Source organism: Lissotriton helveticus, chromosome 2_2 (assembly GCF_964261635.1).
Source record: "Lissotriton helveticus chromosome 2_2, aLisHel1.1, whole genome shotgun sequence".
Classification (NCBI taxonomy): Eukaryota; Metazoa; Chordata; class Amphibia; order Caudata; family Salamandridae; genus Lissotriton; species Lissotriton helveticus.
The window spans coordinates 29766172-29788493 of record NC_136060.1 but is presented as its reverse complement, the minus strand read 5'-3'; the positions used below and the strand labels follow the sequence as shown (position 1 = coordinate 29788493).

At 43.0% G+C, this 22322-nt stretch overlaps 1 protein-coding gene across 1 annotated transcript in view; it reads right to left on the bottom strand.

The window, feature by feature from the left end:
• PRIMPOL (primase and DNA directed polymerase) overlaps window positions 1-22322 on the bottom strand; it is a 390575-nt gene that overhangs the window by 25363 nt on the left and 342890 nt on the right. Inside the window, exons 9-10 of the mRNA XM_078678013.1 lie at window positions 9483-9572; window positions 9263-9371 (exon numbers count right to left, since the gene is read on the bottom strand). Coding sequence (XP_078534139.1) covers window positions 9263-9371; window positions 9483-9572 — 199 coding nt within the window. The remainder of the gene's footprint in view (window positions 1-9262; window positions 9372-9482; window positions 9573-22322) is intronic.

The following is a 22322-nucleotide window of genomic DNA, read 5'->3' as shown; positions in this document are numbered from 1 at the left end:
GGTGTCTCCGCAGGGATGGAGTAGTGCGCACCTACTGTTGTGTGAGGGCTGGAGGTGTCTGTGATGGAGTAGGCAGGTAGTGAGTGCCTACTGTTGAGACGGCAGGAAGTCAGAGATGTCTCCGCAGGGATGGAGTAGTGCGCACCTACTGTTGTGTGAGGGCTGGAGGTGTCTGTGATGGAGTAGGCAGGTGGTGAGTGCCTACTGTTGAGACGGCAGTAAGTCAGGGATGTCTCCGCAGGGATGGAGTAGTGCGCACCTACTGGAGTTCTGCAGTCTGAGGCTCCTCTTTCAGGAAGTGCCCTGGCCTTGGGGGGAGGGTGGGCGGGGGCACAGCAGCCCCTGAAGGTGTCAGTCCGGCTCCGGCCACGCGCCGTCGCCGTGGGGTGCCCGCCGGCCTGATCGAGTTCTAGAAGAGGGCTCCCCAAGGTACAGCGCCTGATGAATCAGATGGTGAGATAGCTCGAGAGGTTAGGTGCTTGCTGCTGACATCTATCGAGCCTGCGGCTGGGGGGCCACCTTTCATCCTTCGGAGGTGGTTGAATTCAGTAGAGTTCAGACATTCATTGCCCCGCTTTGTGCTCTCCCAGGGATGGAGTGGCTTGTCGCAGACCCTGCCTCCTGTGTTCCTGCCTCTGCGGCTGGTCTAGTGTCCGGCCCGCCTCGTCGGGCGACCATTGATGGCTGCTTTGGGGGGGGTCGGTGCTTCACTCTTGCTCTCAGCCCGGCAGTCACGTGGGGAGACCGTTTCCCGGAATGGGTTGTGCTTCCAGCCTTGTGGTCAGCCTCTGAAGGGGTGACATGGCTGCCTCGAGATACCCACGTGCGCCATTTGTTGCCTACCAACTTATGATCTCCAGGCCAACGCTTCCTCAAACAAATCCAAAAAAAAGGAGAACCACAAACTTTTTCCTAAGCCTATCCTTAGCACAGAATACTTTTACACCTCCACAGAGAACACGAGAAAGGGCAGCATTTTACATTTTTTTTTACCAAAAAGAGTAAACGGTAAAAAAAAAAAAATACAAGTAAGCCATTGAATATAAAACTCAGCACGTTTCACATAAAGCGTCCAGGAATCATTAGTAGGCCAACTATTTCTCAGCAAAAGCCGTGTGCAAGATGTCGCCGTCGTTACTGCTGCTTGCGCGCCCGGCTTTTGTCAATAAATTACACTCCTGACGAAGAGATCCAACTGTAACGAGCGACTAACAGTATTGGCTAGAAGAAACAAGAGTCGGTAACCACGGGGAAGAATGCCCAAATACAGAAGAGGGTCTTTGAAGTACGTCTGGAGCAACATCAGCGATTACTAAAACGATGTGGTTGATGTGGGCCAGGGGCAGAGTGTTTTAACAGCTACGGGTGAGGGAAAGGACATAACAGAAAGCGAAAGCGCTCGCACACATTCACAGCAAACAGCCAGCAGCAAAAGCGCGCTCACAAGGACAACTCTGACACTGAAAATGCGCGCGTCTGACTCGTGTCCGCATTCAAGTAAGCAAGAGGTATACTAAAGTATACAAGAGGTCTCGAATGCTCGACCTAAAAAGCAAGGGGAAATCAGCTGTAAGTAGTGTTTGTTCGTAGCACAGGGACTCATTCAGACTTCAGTCGTATAGCTAAGGTACTTGGAAGCAGTTGCACATGAAAGTTCCATCCAGCATCAACAGATAGATGATCCTGGGGTATAATGTTTAAGTCTAACTATTTTGATCTTTACGTCTCAACCTATACATATGATTACTCATTGTATGAATATTTTATGTACCTGTATCCCACATTTCTTTAATAAACTCCCTTTTGAACTAAAAGAGATGATCCTGGGGCACCTTAATAGTGGCAAAATATTTGTAATAATTCTCAACACCACCAGAATCTCACTGTCCTTATGTCGCCCTTAATGCTTTAAGAAATACATTTTCTCCCCGCTCAGCTATGTCCAAATTATGGTATGTCTGAAGCAAGAAAAAAATGGCATTAGTAACAAAACATGTAGATGAGATGGCCAACTAGGCTGCCATGTGTTCCCGTAAATCAGCACAGATCACCGTGGAGCGAGGGCTGCTACTTATGTGGTTACAAAGACTGATACATTTCAAACTTTCGAGTAAATGTATACATTAAGTCCCCCAAGGATATCTCTTTGAAATAATGCCTGAGATTCATCATCAGTATGCAGATGACACTCAGATCTAGGTCTTACACTGGTAGCCTTGGATTACAGTGGCTTCCGCCACAAACAAAAAGTGCTGGGGCAGGTGGAGGGGGCATGGGAGGTGAAGTGGGTGGGGGTTGGGGGGTTAGAGTAGGGGGGCGGTCAGAGGGAGTTTAATCATTTTAAAAAAAGAAAGGAAAATTTACGACCATCTCCTGTGTCAGGACTGTGTTTTTCTTCCTGGTTCCAGCAGATCCTGGGACATCATCACATACTCCCTGTGCAATCCCCAAGCTGCTCTCATGCTATGAGAGCAGCGCGGGGATTGGCCTGAGCTGGCTGGTTTGACGCTTCGCTCAGGCACAGGAATCTGTGCTGTTTCTCCAATACAGCTGGGTTGGAGAAACCTAAGTGCGCATATGTGTTTGGCCGGCCAAACGCACATGCGCACTTAAATGTGCATAACTAATCCTCCTCCCATGGCTCCGGCCCCACCCTTCCCTACACACGTTGGCTCAGCCAGCAACTGAAAAATAAAATTACTATAGTGTATCGTTTTATTTTTCAAGTGCCGGCTCTGAGCCAGTAGGGCGACGCTGCTCCGCCAGGTCGGAGGTGCCGCCCTTGTTGGAATATTCCTTCGCAATCTGATGGCCAAGACTGCCTAATAGATCGATCGGGACAAGGTGACAGAACCAGAGGCTGACACAAGACAGAACTGATAATTGTGGGTGGTGAAATCAGCCGGACGATGGATCAAGGGACACATGACCTGCTATTAATCAAAGATGTGCAACCTTTCTGCTGCGGCACTGATGTGGTAATTTTTGTGTCCTATTTGAAGTAAAAGATCACAAGAAGTTGTGTACTTTGGAGAAAGAATAACCTGTTAGATCAATCTGTTCCACTCATCCTTAGTCACTCATACCACCCGCATTCATTGGAAGTGAGACCATATATTCCTAATAGATAATCTTGACAACATCAGATGTAGGAAGGTACAAAATCAATTTATTGATAAAAATTAATTAAAAAATACATATAGTATAAAAGACAATTATGTATCAAATCATTTATAACTAACATTCAACTATGTCAAAGTCTTAAGACAGGCCTAATTACATGTTATAAAAAAACAATGGTAAAAGATAAAATTAATAAGGAGAGAGAGTACATATCACAATACACACTATCCTATGTCATCAGCGGCATACACATCCATAAGAAAAAATCTTTTTACAGGCTAGTGCCAGGTCTTGTCCAATTTATGAAGTACTCATTGGTCTAGCCACTAAACAGATTGTGTATTTTTCAGTAATGCGTCAACGCATTTCGATGGACTCCTATATCGCCATCTTTATCAAGACATGGAATTTTGTAGACTCTCAACAAAATATAATAGATATCAGGATAATACACCTATAATCAATTGGAAACCTTTATGAGGCAACATTAATGTGGCCCTGAGCGTATGCTTCTCGGGCAGTAGAGATCAAAGGCTTCCTGTTCCTTCACTGGAATTGTGTTGTCTACTCTGCATCATTGTGCAAGCAGGAGGATGATTAGCTAGATCTAACTTGAAGAATGATTCTTCTGGTTAGGGCTGATAATAAAAGAGGGCGTCACTCACTCTATCATTCGAGGTATACAAGGTAGCTGGCCCAATCACTGATTCTGAAAAAATGGCCAGACATGTATCCTTGCTAAATAAAGGCGGATGATAATTGTAGATCTCTATCCCTTTTAGATCAAAAATCCTGATACTGGTCCCCCTTTGATAATTAGGGTTTGTGTGGTTCGACACTCCTACGTAAAATCGCATACCGCTTCTCTTACCCGATAAGTAAATATTCATATTTCTTGAAGTTCCTTTTATAACTCCAAGTCTCCAACTCCACCTATTTGTAATAGACACAAGAATGTCCAAAACTTGGTTATGTACCTGGGGCAACTTTTTTGTTTTTTTAAATGACTTTTAATGATTTTCCGCAAATGTACCTGGGGCAACTAAAGAGTCCATAACACTAGTTTGCTTTGCACCCACCATTACTGTACATGCTCGTGTGAAAAAATGTAAAACAGTAATGTATATGCTAAGCTCCCTCTGTGACAGACATGGAGGCTCCAGTTATTGAAATAAGCATTGCTATGGCCAATAGGTCTCGCTTTTGGGACATGATAAGTGTTTAGCCAGAGCTATTAGCTTTGCCAATGTCTTTAAGCGATGTTGTAGAGAAGCTTGGGTGCTGTGCAGCATGTTGAAAAGTGATAATAAAAAAGTATTATAACTATTTTTGTAACCGTATATGAAACCCATAAGACATTATTTATTTAAACTTTGAACAAACTTTTTGAATCAATGTTTTTGCATGTATTTAAATAATTTTACAAAATAAAGTGTTTTCATAATTTCAAATTTAAGACCTCAGATTTTATTACGCTTGGTAGAGTGTTTAAGAGCTTAATGTCAGTCAGTCAGTAAATAAGTATAATAAAGGTGATAGAACCGAAAATGAGAGGCTAGTAAGTAAACGTTCTTGAGATAGCTCTGACCTCGAATGTACAATCCACTGCATGACTTTGGAGGACAAACCTAGGGGAGAGTTGATCTAGACTTTTATACATAATGCACAAGAATTTAAAAACAAGGAGATCTTAGACCTGGAACGTTGCAGGGCTCTTTAGGCAGTGACGTGGGCTTCCCAAGTGTTACTAAAATACATTGTAATGGTAATCAACCAATCATTGAAAGACTGCAGGTAGAGTTGACAATACCGAAAATGTAACCTGAAGTGTACTGCAATGTCAGTGGCGAGGGCTTAATTTATAGGCTATTTTGCATAAGGCAAAGCCTTAGTGACATGAAACTGTGTGGTGGTCCAATCTCAAACCCAGAAGTTGCTAGAGCATCTGCCTTTGGTTGTCCTGATATTAACTTATCAGCCTTTCATGTATGGAAATCAAGACTTCCAACTCTTTAAAACAAATAGCGCTGAGTGGGTACTGACCTTATTGTGTAGGAAAACTCTAGTTTCATAGTGTATCTGACTTCTAAACCCACTACTGCTGCCTTACTCATTTGGCGCTTAGAGACCTCTGGGTTATAGTGCGCTATATAAATCAAATGAATAAATAAATAAATAAAATAAATACCTTGTGTTGGCAATTTGAGTGCAATAGTACCTGCGGTCTTTGGACAACAATGATAGATGACACTACTCACACCAGGCTGGGCTCTAGGGCGGTGCAATCCGTACCTGGAGTGAATCATGCTCTGGGTAGATGGTGGGAATGATTGAAGATTTATCTGAACTTTCTTTCTCAGTTTGTTAATGCGCTCATCTTCTTATTCAGCCTACTGATTAATTATAAGTACAAAAAAAGTGCAGGTAGGCTCAGTAATCTGAAAGATGGTTTCAAAGCCACATTTAGAAACCAGCAGTGGTGTAGGATGAGCTGGATATAGCGTCCATTTTTTGCCCCCATGGAAATAACCTTTTATTAATTTTGGGGTAATGATATGGAACTGAAACAAAATGTTGCATCTCATTGTATAGTAAATAGACCATAAATCTATTCATTGGATCTGATTCAGAATGACAAATGTCATAGTTAGAAGAGGCGAGGATTATGCTTATAACTTTCTTTACTCACAAATGGTGATCTCCAGAAACAATAATATTACAAAACTACATTTGCCAACAACACTGAGGATGGGCTACAAAACAACATGTAATATCTATAAACAATCACGCCTCATTTAGTGTCCCTTAGAACTTATACTGTTGCCTTTCCTTACTCTTTGAAACGTCCCAAAGCTGTCAAAAATATAAAGCACATCAATGTAGCTTCTCTTCCAAACATAACAAAAGAAAAAAAAGAACAACAATGCTTTAGTAATTTTCAGCACCAACCAATTCAAACCCACATCATCAATAAATCCTATAGAACCACTGTGTTGATAAAAATCACCAAGTACATAAACCAAACACGTTCTCAGAATTGTACTGAAAGTGCATTGATGTACCAAGTGGGATAATCCATGCTCAAGGTACATACCAGCAATAAAGCTTCCAGCTAGGATCATTCAATTTTATGGTAGGACAAAAGGGAAGGATTACTCTTGATTAAAGCTTATTCAATACTGGTTTGAATTAAACTTTCTTAAAGGTGGAGTCTGGAGAACACTCAGCTGATCTCAAAAGGTCTTCTCATCAATCTGCTTTCCACCAAAAATGTGTTAGAGGTCGTTCCTCTCTAAAAGAATTGACCCCAAATCAAGATTTATCATTCCCCAATTACAGCATAACCCACCTGACCATCTGGCCACAGGATGAAAGGAAAACAAGTTTACATAGCTTCCTAAAACAAATGCCCCACATGGTCCAAGCTCTTGAGTTACCTCCTCACAGTCAATGCACCAAGAAAACTTTATACTGACATAGGAATGAAGTACTACCCGAGTGTTGGACTCTGTTCTCGAGAAATAATAAGAGTAGTCCCAGTCAGAGTGGACATCCTACCCTCTGAATGCAACTCTGAAATGCCCAAAGCCCTTTTGGAAAGGATAGGATGAAGCATCATAATCAGATTTGTAAATAATTCCTTTGTAGACGATTTGTTGGTGCCCACAATAACTGTGAGTCTCTTGAACCCTGAGTTTTGGATAATCTGATTCAACTGATCAGTTACTCACCAATTGTTACTCCGGCTACCAGAGATTAGCTGTGGAGATCATTGTTCCAAACAAATTGACCATTCTGTAGACCAAAAACATATCCCGCCCCAAAGGATCAAAATCCATTTCCACACACCAATGACACCAATGCTTCAAAGAAGATTTATAGTGGTTATTTCCTGCAGCTCATACCTACTTTTATGTTATGTTATGTTACTGTTTGTTTTATAGAGCGCTCAGCTGCTCCGGAGAGCGTCCCGGCGCTAAAGATCATCACACCAAATACCAGCAACTAACATACCTCCGTGACGGCACCAACAATAACCATAATGGCATTACAGGCCAAAAAGATGGGTCTTAAGTCCCTTTCTAAAGACCGAAAGATTGGAACATGACCGCAGCGCCAGGGGCAGCGCGTTCCAGAGACGGGGTGCGAGGTAACTGAAGGAGCGACCTCCACAGCGAGCACGTTTCACTGTTGGGACGATGGCATTTGCCTGGGCAGCAGACCTCAAAGGTCTTGATGGAAAATAAAAGTTGACCCTTCTCTGCAGATATCCAGCGCCGACATTGTAAAGCGCCTTAAAAGCTCTAGTTAGAGTCTTGAAAAAGATGGGCTTACGAATCGGCAGCCAATGCAGGGAGACAAGGAGGTTGCTAGCCCTGGCTTTTCTAGTTAAACCAAAGATTGCCCTGGCTGCTGAATTTTGAACTATCTGCAGACGGGTCAACAGATATTCAGGAAGACCTAAATAAAGGATGTTAGCGTAGTCTAGGCGAGAGCCTATTAGTGCTTGCACCGTGATCTTCTTGTGCTCCAAAGATAGATATGGCAAAAACTTACGCAACATCCTTAAGATGGCAAAGCACTTCCCAGTCAGGCCAGCCACCTGGGCTTTGAAGGAAAGAGTGTTATCAACCATCATACCCAGATTCTTTGCTGTAATCGAATCGCTGGCAGGGGGGAACATGGCCGAAGGCCACCATTGCTTCCATCTCAGGTCTGCAGGACAACCAAAGAACAGTATCTCGGATTTGTCGGAGTTGCATTTGAGGCCACTTTTCCCGAACCAATCAAACACAAACTCCAGACACTTCCGGATAACTGCTTTATGAGGAACACTGCCTGCTTTGAAAAGCTCTTGAATTGCCAGCTTGTATGGAAATACTCCCACCATAAGACAAAATAACCCTGCTGGTACAAGCAGGTTGATTTTAGATGAGGAAACACTCAAATCATACCAGAAACCCTTTGCAAAGTGTTGTAGGGGTCTGTATATTGCAACTCTACTATGAGGTTCACTACAGCTAGTTCTGTGTCGATTTGCCACCTTCTTTCTAAGTGATGGGTGACATAGACTATCCATAAGACAGTTTGTGAAACTGCTTTCGTAATGTTTCAAAGCTGTCGAAGTGGTGCACGGAGTGGTCAAAAGCTATGGGACCACCCTAGGGTATAATGGGAGACATACTCTTCTCAATAATCACACCTCCTGTACAGCATGGCTCAATCGCATTGTCCTGACAGACTAACAAGAACACTGGTATCACCAGGCCACAGGACTAGTAACTTCAGTCACGCACATTGTATAAAACCCTCTGATTCACCTACATGGATAGCCCCCCATTAAATAATGGCTCAAAATTTCCTTCAAATAATGTCCAAAAGTTGTGCCCAACACTCGATTTCTCTTAGTGGGCAGGCTGGAACGCAGGTAACTAGCCAGTCTTACAGAAGGGCATTGATATGTGTGCGGGGTAAAGGGGAAATAGCAGCGCTGAACATATTAATGGATGCACAGCTACATTGGAAGAGAAACGCTGGGGTGCAGGAAATATTGGACATAATACTGAAAACACCAGTGTCCTAGTTGCTCTTAGGTCTATGCGCACCACTCCAGACACCTAAAATGAAGGCTTGGGACTGCAAAGCCTACAACTTTGTCAGTGTTTTGCAGCATGGCACAGCTGCCCTCTCCCATGCTCTGTCTTGGGACCATAAAAGCACTGGCCTCTGTGAAGCTACTTGTTAGTGAGCTTGGCAGCCCTTGACAGATAAACAGACTTGACAGCCAATGTCTGACTGCCAACCGTTGGGAATGGTGAAAACAACATGACAAAAAAGGAAAATAAATAAACCAAGGCATCTTCAGTAGCTCCAATATTAAAATAGTAATATATATTCAGAGACACTAAACTGGGTTGTCAGCCGACTGATTTTAAATTTCACTTGTTTTTGTAGTTCCTTTTCCAATGAAATAAGAAGTGTAGCTTTGTAATGTTATAATTACTTGAATCTTCGGTTTTCAGCCAAAATATTTTACGTTTTTACCAGTAAAAAAACGTTCTAACCATAATTATCACCCTCTGTCCCGCCACAGAATAGTCAAGCCGTAGCTGTTACGAATTTTCAAATATTTACGTACATGATATTGTTACTCTTATGAGCTCTTCCAATGTTCTCACACCAGTGATACTTGGCGATGTCATACACCAGAAGTTCCTCCAGGGAAAAATAATTCCAGTGGCGTATTCCTGAAAAGCAACATTACCAATTAGCCAGCTGTTTGAAATAATGTATTTTGTTCCTGGGACCCATATAGTATCTATGCTCTAAAAAAGCCAGGCCCCAAAAAAACAACTTACCCCCTTGTACACCATGGTTATTCACAAGAGAAAGGATAAATCCATCAATTTCCGGGTATGGCGACGATTGATCTCCAGCTAATGCTTCCTCTAAAACAAAAGAAAGAACACGTCTTAACAGCTGGTATAAAGGTGTACTGTCTGACTGCGGCTTGACTTATGATGCACCGTAAGGCTAAATATATTTTCGAACTGCTGTTCTGGCAAATTCAAACTCTCTTACCCCAACTTTGAAAAATTTAAACTAGTTTATGAAGGTTGATAGTTATGCAGGCAACAAACCTCCTTTCCTTGAGCAAGTAAATCGACAACAAAGGCAAATTATAAAGAAATAAAGGAAAAAGCAATAAGGAATAATGAAACAAACAATAAATTAACATATATAAAGAGTACCAACTTTAAAGGGCTAAGAGTTGTTTGCCACTACAGATGACACAATCGCAATAGAGTGCTATGGGGCTGAGTAGAGTAGCTGAAAGTGGCATTGCAAAAAATCAATTTTTAATGTTTAAATAGTGCTGTCATTTGATTCAATAGTAGCACATTAAAGGGAAAGGAATAGGCAGCTCACATGTTGCTACTGTGCGACACACGAGATCAGCTCCCTTCACACGGTCCCCGGGTGAGAAGCCGATATCACACCATGGCAGGGAAACAGCAGAAAACCACTGTAAACAGTGCATTTCCAGCTCGTTTGCGGAGGCTTTAAACTGCTGTCGTTCCGATAAGGGGCGTGAAAACACCCCAGGACATCACCAGCCTTAGCAAGGTTTTATTTTTTTGGGAGAAGGAGCTTTGTGAACGGGATGAAGCAACTGTGTCTCTTAGGTACTTATTTGCACAAGGCCTCGCCCCTCCAGGGTTCCACCCCCTCCTCACATGTGACATTTTTGTTTTGGTTAGCAGGTCTGGAATTTGTTTGACATTTCTGTGATATATATGTATACACATGTAAAGGTTTGGTAAATGGGTGGTCGCACTTATTAAGAAGATAAGCTATTTGAAACTACAAGATGGAATCAGGGGCCAAATTAAAGAAGAAGCAGTAGCACCTTCTCCTAACATCAGGCGAGTGTAAGGTGCAACTATATTAACATATAATATTTTATTTATCACCATTATCGATTGTGGGGAGAGGCCATAACTCCATCAAGGGGAAGCCCCCTGCTGCATTCTGCATATCTGCACATATTGCTTATGCCAAGGCATTTCACCTGTTTATTTCTTTTAAAAAGATAAGCAGGCACAGTCTTAGATGAAAGGGGTTGCAACTGAGCAGTAAGGTAAACTCACATCTAGGAGGCCTTGTGACCATTTGGAAAATTGCTTCCATCTGCTAAGTAATTTAATATTAAATCTGTAATGCAGTAAACATTTGTTTTCTTATGTCAAGTTCTGTCTACTGTGGTTATAAATTGCAATTTGACCTTTGCACTTCTGCAAATGTGTGATTATGCGTTTATTAGTGCAGTTGCCCCAAATAACATGGGCTGTGGAGCCACATTTGTTTTTATTTTCATGAACACATTTTCACTGAAAAAACACAAAACGTTAAAGTGAAGTTATCTTTAGCTCTAATTAAATACCACATTAAAATTTGTTTTTAAAAATCCTTACAAATTCACTGAAAAAACAGGGTTTAAGTGGAGTTACAGTTGTCAAGTTTCAAGTAAACCCCTTGTGTAATCGCAAATGATAAGATTTTCAAAATCACAGGGTTTGTTAACGCAAAAGCCTTTTCTTTATAAACAAAATACCTTTTAAAAGTCAGAATATTCTTTCCATATCTTAAATATCATACTATTCACCATACTACGAGAAAGACAGCTATGAATGTAGTAATATTTATTGGTTTCGGTATGTAAAGTAATGTAATTATTTTGCACTTTTAAGAGCTCACATTTTCTTCTGCCCGCTATTACAAATCAGGTGTCAATGGGTCAGGACCACTTCTTCCATTGGCTGTCTTGCACTTTGAGTCCCGTCATTTTAGTCCGATGCCACAAGAAAAGAACAGCAGTTTTTACTTATTGTTGATGGCAAACAAATGTCTGCGGGGTGGAGTTTTTATTTTTAAACTTTCGATTTCCATGATACTTGCAAAAATAAATAAATACATAAACCATGCTTCCCAAGGCAGACTTGTTGGCTTTGCCAGTGTTTGTATGGAAATACAACAAAAAATAGAGAGAAATACTTATAATACTGTATAGTCTTTGGTCACTTTGTCAAGACAAAATTCCCTGCATTTCTTAATTTAGGTAACATAACTTCTGATAATGATACCAAGACGACTTGCATTGATGATTTACTAATGACGTTCTCCTAAATTGATGTAAGTGGGAAAATTAAAATGTACAATGATTGTGAATGTATAGGTTTTAGTGCAATTGAACTGAAAACTACCTATCCTGTTTATCTGGGTTTCTACAACACTGGTCAATGATTAGTATATTAGTATATACTGAAGAATATAATTGGTTCTCCAATGTGTTACATATTGCTTTGTAACAATATAGGAGGTTGAGGACTATATACTAAGATTGTGCAGTAGTGATGTTGATAGTAAATAAATATGATTCACAATGGATTAATCTAGATGTTTTCTTACCTGCTATTGTGACATTTTGTAAATATAGTTTTTTTTAAAGTCAGACTTGGATGTTTTTAATAGTAAATATTTTGTATATGTATTTGTTTATAGCCCTTATGAAGTCCTTTTAAGGGATGAAACATGTTGACTGGGCTGGCACATTTATTGTCACAACTTGAAAAGAAAATTGAAGAATACAATCGTATAACGTTTACAACAGGCTGTGAATGGAATGTATTGGATGGATTCAACAAGAACTCAAATGCTTTAATAACATCACAAACTGTTGGAAAAGTAATTCATTTTATCTTGCTAAGTGGCCAACGACTATACATAGTTTTGAGTGTTTCTCTATTTTTGTATTATTTTGTCCATAACTGTTTCATAAAGGAGTTCTTGGGCGGTTCAACCTCAGAGTTTGAACACCATAGCTGATATATTTTTGGGACATGCACCTGTGTGGTGGGGTAGGACCATTACCACGAAATGTGTTAATAGTCACTAAGCAGGAATTTGCACAGGCTTAGAAGAATGTGGAGGCCCCACCTGTTTGTAGTTGAGCCAAGAGGATGGATCACTGCATGGGTTTGGAGTGCCCACATTTTCTAGCGAGAGGCTGCCCACAGAAACATCATAAGGCATGGAGGGATTGGGCTGGGTACAGGGGGATCTTGCTAGAACCTTGCCCAGTACGGCCATGGTACACAGAGGGAAACACCCGGTCCAATGGGGTCGACTGAGATGCCTGCTGAGTCTGTGTATTTTGCATCCTAGTGTCATGTCTTGGGCGAGTGGGCTTTTTGTTTATTGTATATTGTCGTAAATATACTTGATCTTTAGGTATTTTTCAGACCAACCCTGGGGGATTTGTGGTTGAAATCAATAAAAATGTTTTTTCAAAAAACTAATTTGCTAATTGTACTTGCCAGTGATTATGTTTTATAGAAATCGAAAAATGTTCTGAGACTTTAAGCCCAAAAAATTGGCCCAATGCATAACTTCCTACTTAACATTTATTCCAGAACTTGAAGCACAAATTATATTTCAATATGTGCATAATAACCCATTCTTTCTCACAAACACTATGTGTCCGGAAACAGCCATTTCAACACAGTCATCTGCAACACGCCTGTCCATTACCACGCATCCTTTACAAAGAACATGCCTTTACCACGCATGTCCGTTACCACAAATCATTTAACACGAAAATGCCTTTACCACGCATGCCTTTACTACAAAATCAGGTATGCATGTTAAAGGCATGTTCATAGTAAAGAATGAGTGGTTATGATCGGTTTGGGGTTCAGTCTTGGTTATGACTGGTTTATGGTTCAGGCCAGGCAGAGGGCTGCAGCAGAGAGCAGTTTTAGGGCTCAGGGATAGAAACAAACATTTTGACCACCTCTTTGCCCTTACCAACCATGCCTTTACAACAAAATTTCAGTGGTAAAGGCATGCCTGGTAAAGGCATATACGTTGTAAAAAGTTTTGTAGTAAATGCATGCGTGGTAATGACGCATGGGTTGTACTGACGGCATGGTAAAGGCATGCGTGCTAATTAAAGTAAAGTAAAGTCCACATTTGTAAAGCGCACAATCACCCGTAAGGGTCTCTAGGCGCTGGGGGGCCGTCGGGAAGATTAAGCGAGCTATTGCCCAGAGTCACATGGTGCTGGGCTGACCTGCCGCCGGAGCCGGGGATCGAACCCTGATCCCCAGATTCCAGCGTCAGTCGCCCTGGCCGCGGCGCCACACCTCTTCCACAATTGCATGTGTGGTTCCGTCACACAACCCTATGTGCACCTTTTGGTTCTCTTTTTCAGACAGGTGCATCTAGTGGAATTAGCTTGTGCTATGTAAGGATTGAGCTCCTAGTTTTGATCAGAGATGCACTAAAGTTTTAGTGTAGCGGCCGATTTGCATAGTTCTTCTTTTGTGGTAAATTTTGATCACTCGCAAATTGTGCTCTTTCATCAGTGCACAGTGCTTTGCAATAGGCCGGTTACCTGAACAAAATCAGACAACCTGTGTCCTTAACTACCATGTAGTATATGTGGTGCTAGTTAATAAATCAGCTTTCCAGTGGAATGTACATGCCAAACTATGTTTGTTTAGTGGGTTGACCCCCTGCTGGACCCTCCATAGCTCTCAAAAGACTAAATACAAGATAATTTCTAACAACAAGAAGTACTCCCTTCTGCTAACCACCACATCCCTGAAAAAGACTGGCTAAGCCCAATAGCTTTGTCCCACTAAAAAAGATAGGTTCGTTGTTTGTTTAATGTGTTCAAGCTCTCTCCATAGACATTTTTGCCAATGTGTTGATTACTGCATCTTCTATTCCTGAATCCAGATAAATAATTCCCATTGGCTGATTAATTATTATTGGTTACAGGAGGAGTATTATTCCTTTAATTCAATGGTCATTTAATTTGGTCAATATATTCTGGCAACCTCTGGAATGTACATGCCTGGGTGGACCTTATTCTTTGTCTTTTGCACGTGATGAGCTGCTTTAAATTACACTTTGCACTCCAGCAAATGATGTACATTAGCCTTTGAGCGCTTTCAAATTACCAAGCGGCGAGCTAGAGGGAAGCTTTAGAAAATGTATGTCCAGCTTCCTTTAAGTTAGTACTCTGCAGTTTAGCACAAGTCTTAGTTTGATGTTCAACTACGTCTTACCCAGCTGTTCTTCCAGCTGCAAAGCCAGTGAAAACCTTAAACATATACAACCTAGCAACAAATGTAAACCACTGAGCAATGAAGGCATATCATGGTCCGCTGACACCTTTCATCAGTGTATCTCTAATATACATAAACAAAAGGTGTATGATCGAGCTGTTTCAAACAAAAATACTCGCATATATTACAGGAAGAAATTAAAAACATTGGGCCAGAGCACAAAGCCTGCAAATATATGAGTGTTCCATTGCTAAGGGGAGAGGGATAGCATGCTCTCCACCTTGCATGGATTGTATAAATGGATTGCAAACCCCTGCGGTCAGAAAGTATTGAAAGTTGGTAACTGTTTGCAAAGTGAAAGCTGTTCGGGAGGTCCTGCTATATGTTCTGACTTGAGGCTGAAGGGAATGGCCATGAACTTACATGAGTGGCCTTTTGTACCTCTCTCCTCTGTGCGCTTTGCTCCTGCTAAGCCCTCTTTTTCCAGTCACCCACCCGCTTCACTCTCACTCATCATTCCTCTCTACACTCTCCCAGCCATTCTTCCCTTGCACTTTTGCATCCGTGTGCCGGGTCCAGTCTCCCCACCTACACTGGCAGCAGCTAGCTTACACTTTTAAGGAAACAGCTAGACAGCTGTTTCAAAGAGTAACGATTACGGTTATTTCAGACAAAAAGTAATAGACACCACCATCAATATTAAGGTGACGTTTTCATAAACACACATAAGTACTCTGAGCCTCAATTATTTGCACCACCGTAACTCAGCATAGGAATATTTATTGAAGCCATGGATAACATGTAAAAATCATGAAACTTTCCAAATTGAAGAAGCAAATGTATACGCAGAATCTTTCAATTCTCACCTGTTCAAAATAAAGGCAAAAAAGAGATTTTTGTTTTACGTTGTTCAATTCCACTTTCAACAAAAGGAAACATTTAAGCGTATCTGATCTGTTCCGGACTTCCTGAGATTCTGCGATTGAGGGGCAGCGGTGGAAGCCTATAGGACACCAGGGTTGATTTCAAGGGATCTCTAGTAATGACCTAAAATACTACAGATTGTTACAGCCAGCATTTGTGTTGGATACAAAGGGGCTTTAGTAATAGCTTGGGCACTGCAGTCTGTTAAATCAAAGATGTATGTCTGCTTCACAAGACTTCCAATAATAGTTATGGTACTGCAACCTTCATATGTAAAATGCAGACTATAGTTTTCAAGGGCACTAAATGTGCTGTTCAAAAAGATCAAGACTCATAGGCTTTGCCAATGCGGAGGAACCATCTTTTGCTGCACTCCTCCATCTTTGTAATAATAAAAATTTGAAAGGATTCAATAATAGAAAACTGCCTTATGATTAAAGTTTTACCAAATTCTGCAAGCTATGGTCTATAGGAAAACGGCACTGGAATTCAAGCCAACACAAAGGGTACAGAGATCAAATTATTGAGACCAGACCACAAAAAAATTACTGACAGGATCACAGAAACTGAATCCACACTGATATCTTAGGCCAGCGGTTCTCGACCTACAAGCTCAATTGAAGGAACTGAAAACAACGGTTACTCATCTCCAGTACCAACCTGAGGATCACGATGACCACTCCAAGAGAAATAATGTCAGCGTGATTGGTGTGCTGGAGAGCTCAGAGGGCCGAAACGCTGTAACATTTTTAGGACAGTGGCGTCTTGGAAAGGTGTTGAAGGACCCCCCAGGTTCTGTGCTGTGGAACAGGGGCACAGGGTACCAGGCAGTCCACCTCCACTGGCTGCACCACGTAGACCCATTGGTGGTGCGCCTACTGAGCCATCAGGACAGATATTAAATACTGCAAATCGCATGTGAAAATGGTCCTATGTTGTTTCAAGATGCAAGTGTCCTTATATTTCCTTTTTCCACGGTGCAACAAAGATGCTTCTTGATGTGACCAAAGGCCTGCTCTACAAAAATGAAATACCATGTGTACTCATATACCCTGCTAAACTAAGTGTAACCACAGATGGAGCTTCTCACTTCTTTACGCCAGAGGAGGCTCTGGAATGGATGGAGTCAACCTGGCATCAACACAACTCTGGAAGCCAACAACACTGACGGGCTGAAAGGACAACGGCACACGCTTTGGATAAGTCTCTAACGTGCACCTAGCAGACCCACCAAAAGCAAGCAGCTCTGCAAAGGATGAGACTGAGGCCATTGTTGACAGACAAAGGGATCAACAGGAAACGGGATCGGATGCTCCACGACACTCCTCCAGTGAAGGCAACAAGACAAACATGGGCGCTCCAAATGATGAATACAGTCAACTGCTGCCCAGATGTCATGCCAATGACTACAGACTTCATAGTTTGAGAAAAAAGAAAAATCAGCTTTTTACTTGACTGCATTCATAACCTGCTCTATGTACAGTAATGTGTAAACAGCTCAGTGCTGTCTCTTGCACAATTGGCTGGGTCGTCCTACATGTCAATAACAGGTGGGCTCTCTGCTATTATGTTTTTCTCCTGAATGATTCACACTCCAGGTTTGGACATTTGTATGTGTTCAATTGCTGAGTTTGGGGGTGGCGGTGTAGTTCGACAAGCCCCCGTCAGAGATTTCTGGGATCTGTTGCCCATTGCACTTACGATGAAGAATATAAATAAACACACAGACAAGGTGAGTGAGAACAGACATTGAGAAGACAATAGGGGGTACCATTCGAGAGGGTAACCTGCTGGATTGCCTGGACATTGGGAATTTGCAACACTACAACGCTAAAGTTCGACAAACCCATTGTGATTATGCCAATTGTTTTTTAATTCTTTAAGATTGCATTTTTTGGGCCTAACCACCCCATTTAAAAGACATAAAGTATATGGTTTTTTTTACATGTAGGAAGGCGCACTTTGCCTTGCTTCAGGAGATACGCCTAACTCATATAGAACCTAACAAATTAAAAAAAAGATGAAGGTAACAATTTATTGGGACCATATACTCAGTGTTTGCAATATTACCTTGATGTGGATCAGTCTTGGAGATCAATTTATCTTTAACAATGTTCAAGCAGATACAGATGGGCGCATAACAGTAGTTGGGTTAGCCTTGAATGGGCAGGATTTGTCCCTGATCTGCATATATGCCCCCAACACTAATCCGAGCCTATTTTATTGCACACTGACCCCTACACTACTTAAGAAAAGTGATTACCATCTATCTGGGGGGTTACTTTAATTCTGTAACGGGCGTTGATCTAGATAGGTCGATCCGCCCCTTTACCCGGGGTCCCGTCAGAATTACTGCACAATAGCTGCATCATCCTGCAGTTTGCAATTGGCAGAAATATGGTGCAAAACCTAACCAAGCACAAGCAAATACTAATTTTCCTCACCAGTACATTGCATTAAACACAGTAGTAGACTATGAGTACTTGGGCAACACTGAATCAGCCCATTGGCATTGTTGATGTCCATTGGATAGGGCAGGGTGCTATCAGCAGTCATCATGTGGCGACTTAGACCCGAAGCAATGTTGGACACCCCTTTTCTGACCACAGTAGGTGACAACATTCATCGCTTCTTCAACCAGAATGAGGGCTCAGCTAAGGACCCCTCTAGCGAGTGGTATGATTTAAAATTGGTCAACAGGGGTATTTGTCTGAAAACCACTTATGGACTAAAACTAATTATCTGGAGGGAGCTCAGTGGCTTACAAAGAAATACAAAGACTAGAGGTGCAATCATTGACCGCTACAGGGAGTGTATAGCCAGAAACATGAGTGAACATGAGGAAAGAGACAGTGCTGGACGGATACTCGCCTTGTTATGGACTGACCTCAAAAGGAAACCCATTTGTGTGATACATACTTCCACAGGACAAATAACACATCCGTAGCCAGATATCGGTCAGGTATTATAGGCCTTATATACAGAGATACTCCTTTAACACCTGCATGCAGAACAAAAAAAAGAGATCTAGATGCACTGTTAACAATGCAAGAAGTAAAAGCAACTGATCAACTGGCCAAGGGCATAACACCTTCCGGGCAACAAAACTGCTGCCCCAACTACTCAACATGCACAAGGAGGAGCTCCAGAGAGGTGTGTTACCCAGATCAATCACAGAGGCTTCACCAGTACCACAATAATAGCTTGGCAGATACCTGCTAGATGGAAAAGAGGCTTCCTGAAGGCTTCCTGAGTACCACAATAGACCTTAATATTGTGGTACCCCTGAAGCCTGGCAGTTACCTGCTAGATGAAAAATCTTACAGACCCTTTTCTTTACCTAACATAGAAGACAAAGCTTTAGTCAAAGTGAGAGCCAATAGACTGCATCTTTTGATGGGAGACCTAGTGCTTTGTGGCCAGAGTGGGGTTATCCCTGGGTTTATCCCTGGACGCAACACCAACGTAAACTTGCGATGTCTGTTCCATGTAATGGATAGACCAGGGGTTCGCAGCAGTTGCTTGTCTCAACATTGCAAAAGCTTTTGACACGATGTTTTGGGATTACCTGTTTGAAGTACTACTGAAAAGGGAAATGGGCAATATACTTCATGGGTGGATCCAACTCCTATATCAACTGACTACCACCAGAGTTTGCATGGTTTGGGTTTATGCAGAGCAGTGGAAGATCGAGCGAGGCACCAGACAGCGGTGCCACATGTCTGCTGCTTTTCACTGGCTGTAGAGCCCTTGGTTTGCTTGATGTGGAGCAGGGCGCATGAATAGGGAATACACTTGCCACATACCACACACGTTATCCTTATAGAAAGACAGTGTCCTGTTCCTCAATGACCCCATAAATGACCTCACCTGGGAATGCCCATCATTTGTTGCTGCAGCACTTTTTGCTGTAAGTGGGATGGGTATGCCCAGACGTGGGTCCCTTGCTTGCTGAGCCACTGGATTCAAGCTAAGCGATACCAAAGGGGATGATGGACGGAGCGTTGGAACAAATCAAACACTCACCCCCAGTCAACTGATCTGGGTTTAATCCATCATCATTCTTTAGCTCACTCCACCACCCCAGTTCAGCCATGGCCATATGCAAATCAGTCTGACCATGTGCCTCATTGGTTCAGATGCTCCGTCCATCACCACCCACTTTTGTACCTCTTTTGGCCGCCATAAGTGTGGCAGGGTATGCTCAGACGTAAGTCCCTTGCTCACTTTGCCACTGGATTCAAGCAAGCCGGGCTGAAGACGGCTGGAATGCCAGAAACCGGTCCTCGGAAGCTTGTTTCCGGTCCAGGGAAGGCATGGCTTGGCAGTTCGGGCTGGACTGTTCCCATGAGGCACAGGGTCAGACTGATTTGCATATAGCTATGTCTGAACTGGGGTGGCAGAGTGGGCTAAAGAACGGTGATGGATCAAACCCAGATCTTTTGACTGGGTGTGAGTGTTTGATTGGTTCCGATGCTCCGTCCATCACCACCCCCTTTTGTACCGCTTTTGGCCGCCATAAGTGTGGCAGAGTATGCTCAGACGTGAGTCCCTTGCTCACTCTGCCACTGGATTCAAGCAAGCCGGGCTGAAGACGGCTGGAATGCCAGAAACCGGTCCTCGGAAGCTTGTTTCCGGTCCAGGAAAGGCATGGCTTGGCAGTTCGGGCTGGACTGTTTCCATGAGACACAGGGTCAGACTGATTTGCATATAGCCATGTCTGAACTGGGGTGGCAGAGTGGGCTAAAGAACGGTGATGGATCAAACCCAGATCTTTTGACTGGGTGTGAGTGTTTGATTGGTTCAGATGCTCCGTCCATCACCACCCCCTTTTGTACCGCTCATGGAAACCGTCCAGCCCGAACTGCCAAGCCATGTCTTCCCTGGACCGGAAACAAGCATCCTGGGACGGTTTCTGGCTAATCAGCCGTCATTATAATTATTGCTTTTTGAAAATCTGTTTATTGACAGTATTGAAAGTACAGTTATATGCGACACTTTACATTCATGCGGTTCATATTTTGATACGCTCATATATTTACAGTGCCACGATAAAGTATCAGACATTTTCAATTTTATATTCATGTAAATAACACCCAGAAAAACATCCCACCTCCCAGTCCTCCCTCCCCAGCACTCATAAGCTATTGTGTTCCAAGTTCTCGGTACGTAGCTTCACCTATTGCAGTCAATACCCGTGTCAGATTCTATCTCAGTCACACAGGGGCCAGATAAACAATAATTGAATAAGGTGTCCAGTTGCTGCACCTAGAAATGTAAGTTGTCCTGTCAGTATGGGGTATCTCCAACTAACCATGTCTCACCTCAGCCGGTATTTGATGACTGGTCAGACCCGCTGGTCCCTCCCGCCTCGAATGACCCCAGAGTAGTATACCAGTCTAGGGAAATCGGGGTTTTCCTTAGTCCCTTGTGTTTTTCGCGTTGTAGTGCCTCACCCTCTGCCTTACCCCAGCGCATCACCTCTGTCCTCCATAGATCCGGGTCAGGCGGTTTGGCCGATTTCCACCGCATTGTGATTGTGCGTTTTGCAAGTAACAAGGCCATATCAGTGAAGCGAGCAGCCACACTTCTCCTGTGCTCTACTGGTCCTAGTCCCAATATGGCATAGTCTATGGTATCTGTTGGCCTGGAGGTAACCGCACCAGTCAGCGCCTCATGGATTGTGTTCCAGTAGTAGCCTAATTTTGGGCAGTCCCACAGCATATGCAGCAGCCTTGCGTCATCTGTTCCGCATCGGGGGCAAGTGTCAGTCGTGTTAGGAAACATGGTGTGTATGCGGTGAGGTGTAAGATACGCCCTATGTAGAACCATCAGTTGTATGAACTTGAACTTCGGGTTCCTAGCCACTTTCTTTGGGAATTTAAGGATGCGTTCCCACTCCTTATCTCTTAGCGGTCTACCAATGTCACCCTCCCATTTCTCTCTGAGAGGTTGTAGCGATGTCGCCTTTCCTGTTCTAATACCAGTTGTATTCCATTTAGTTAGATGGCTGCCCGTTCCCATGAGATACTGCATTGTTAACAGTGGGTTTGTAGGTGGTTCGTCCCCATTCTGCGCCCATGTCCTCGTTATGTATTGTCGCACACCGGCATGCAGGAGGAACAATCCTTCCGGAGCATGATGCGTGGCTCGGAAGTCCTCAAAGGACATCATGTGGCCATCTGCAAATAGGTCCCCAGCTCGTGTTACTCCTGTATTGTGCCACGCATTGAGTGTTTGGTTTGACAACAGTCCCGTCCCCAGTGGGATACCCAGAAGAGGGATTGATGGGGCGTATGAGGTCGTCGGTGTCGTGTATTTCACCGCTTTCCTCCAATAGTTTATTGCAAGTCGGAGTAGCGGGGATGACGCCATTGGGATCTCCGAACGAGGTAATAGCAGTGTATGGAGTTTCCCCCTTGACAAGTCCTCTTCTGATATGCCAATTCCATGCAGATTCCGACCCGCTAGCCAGTAGGAAAGCCATTGTAGTTGGCAGGCAAAGTTGTAAGCCCGAAAGTCCGGTACTCCCATACCGCCAGCCTCCGAGGTGAGCTGTAGCTTGGCAAGACTTATACGCCTCCGTCCCGGGCCCCAGATGAGTTCCGTTAGGGTCGTGTCCAGCGCCTGGAACAATGT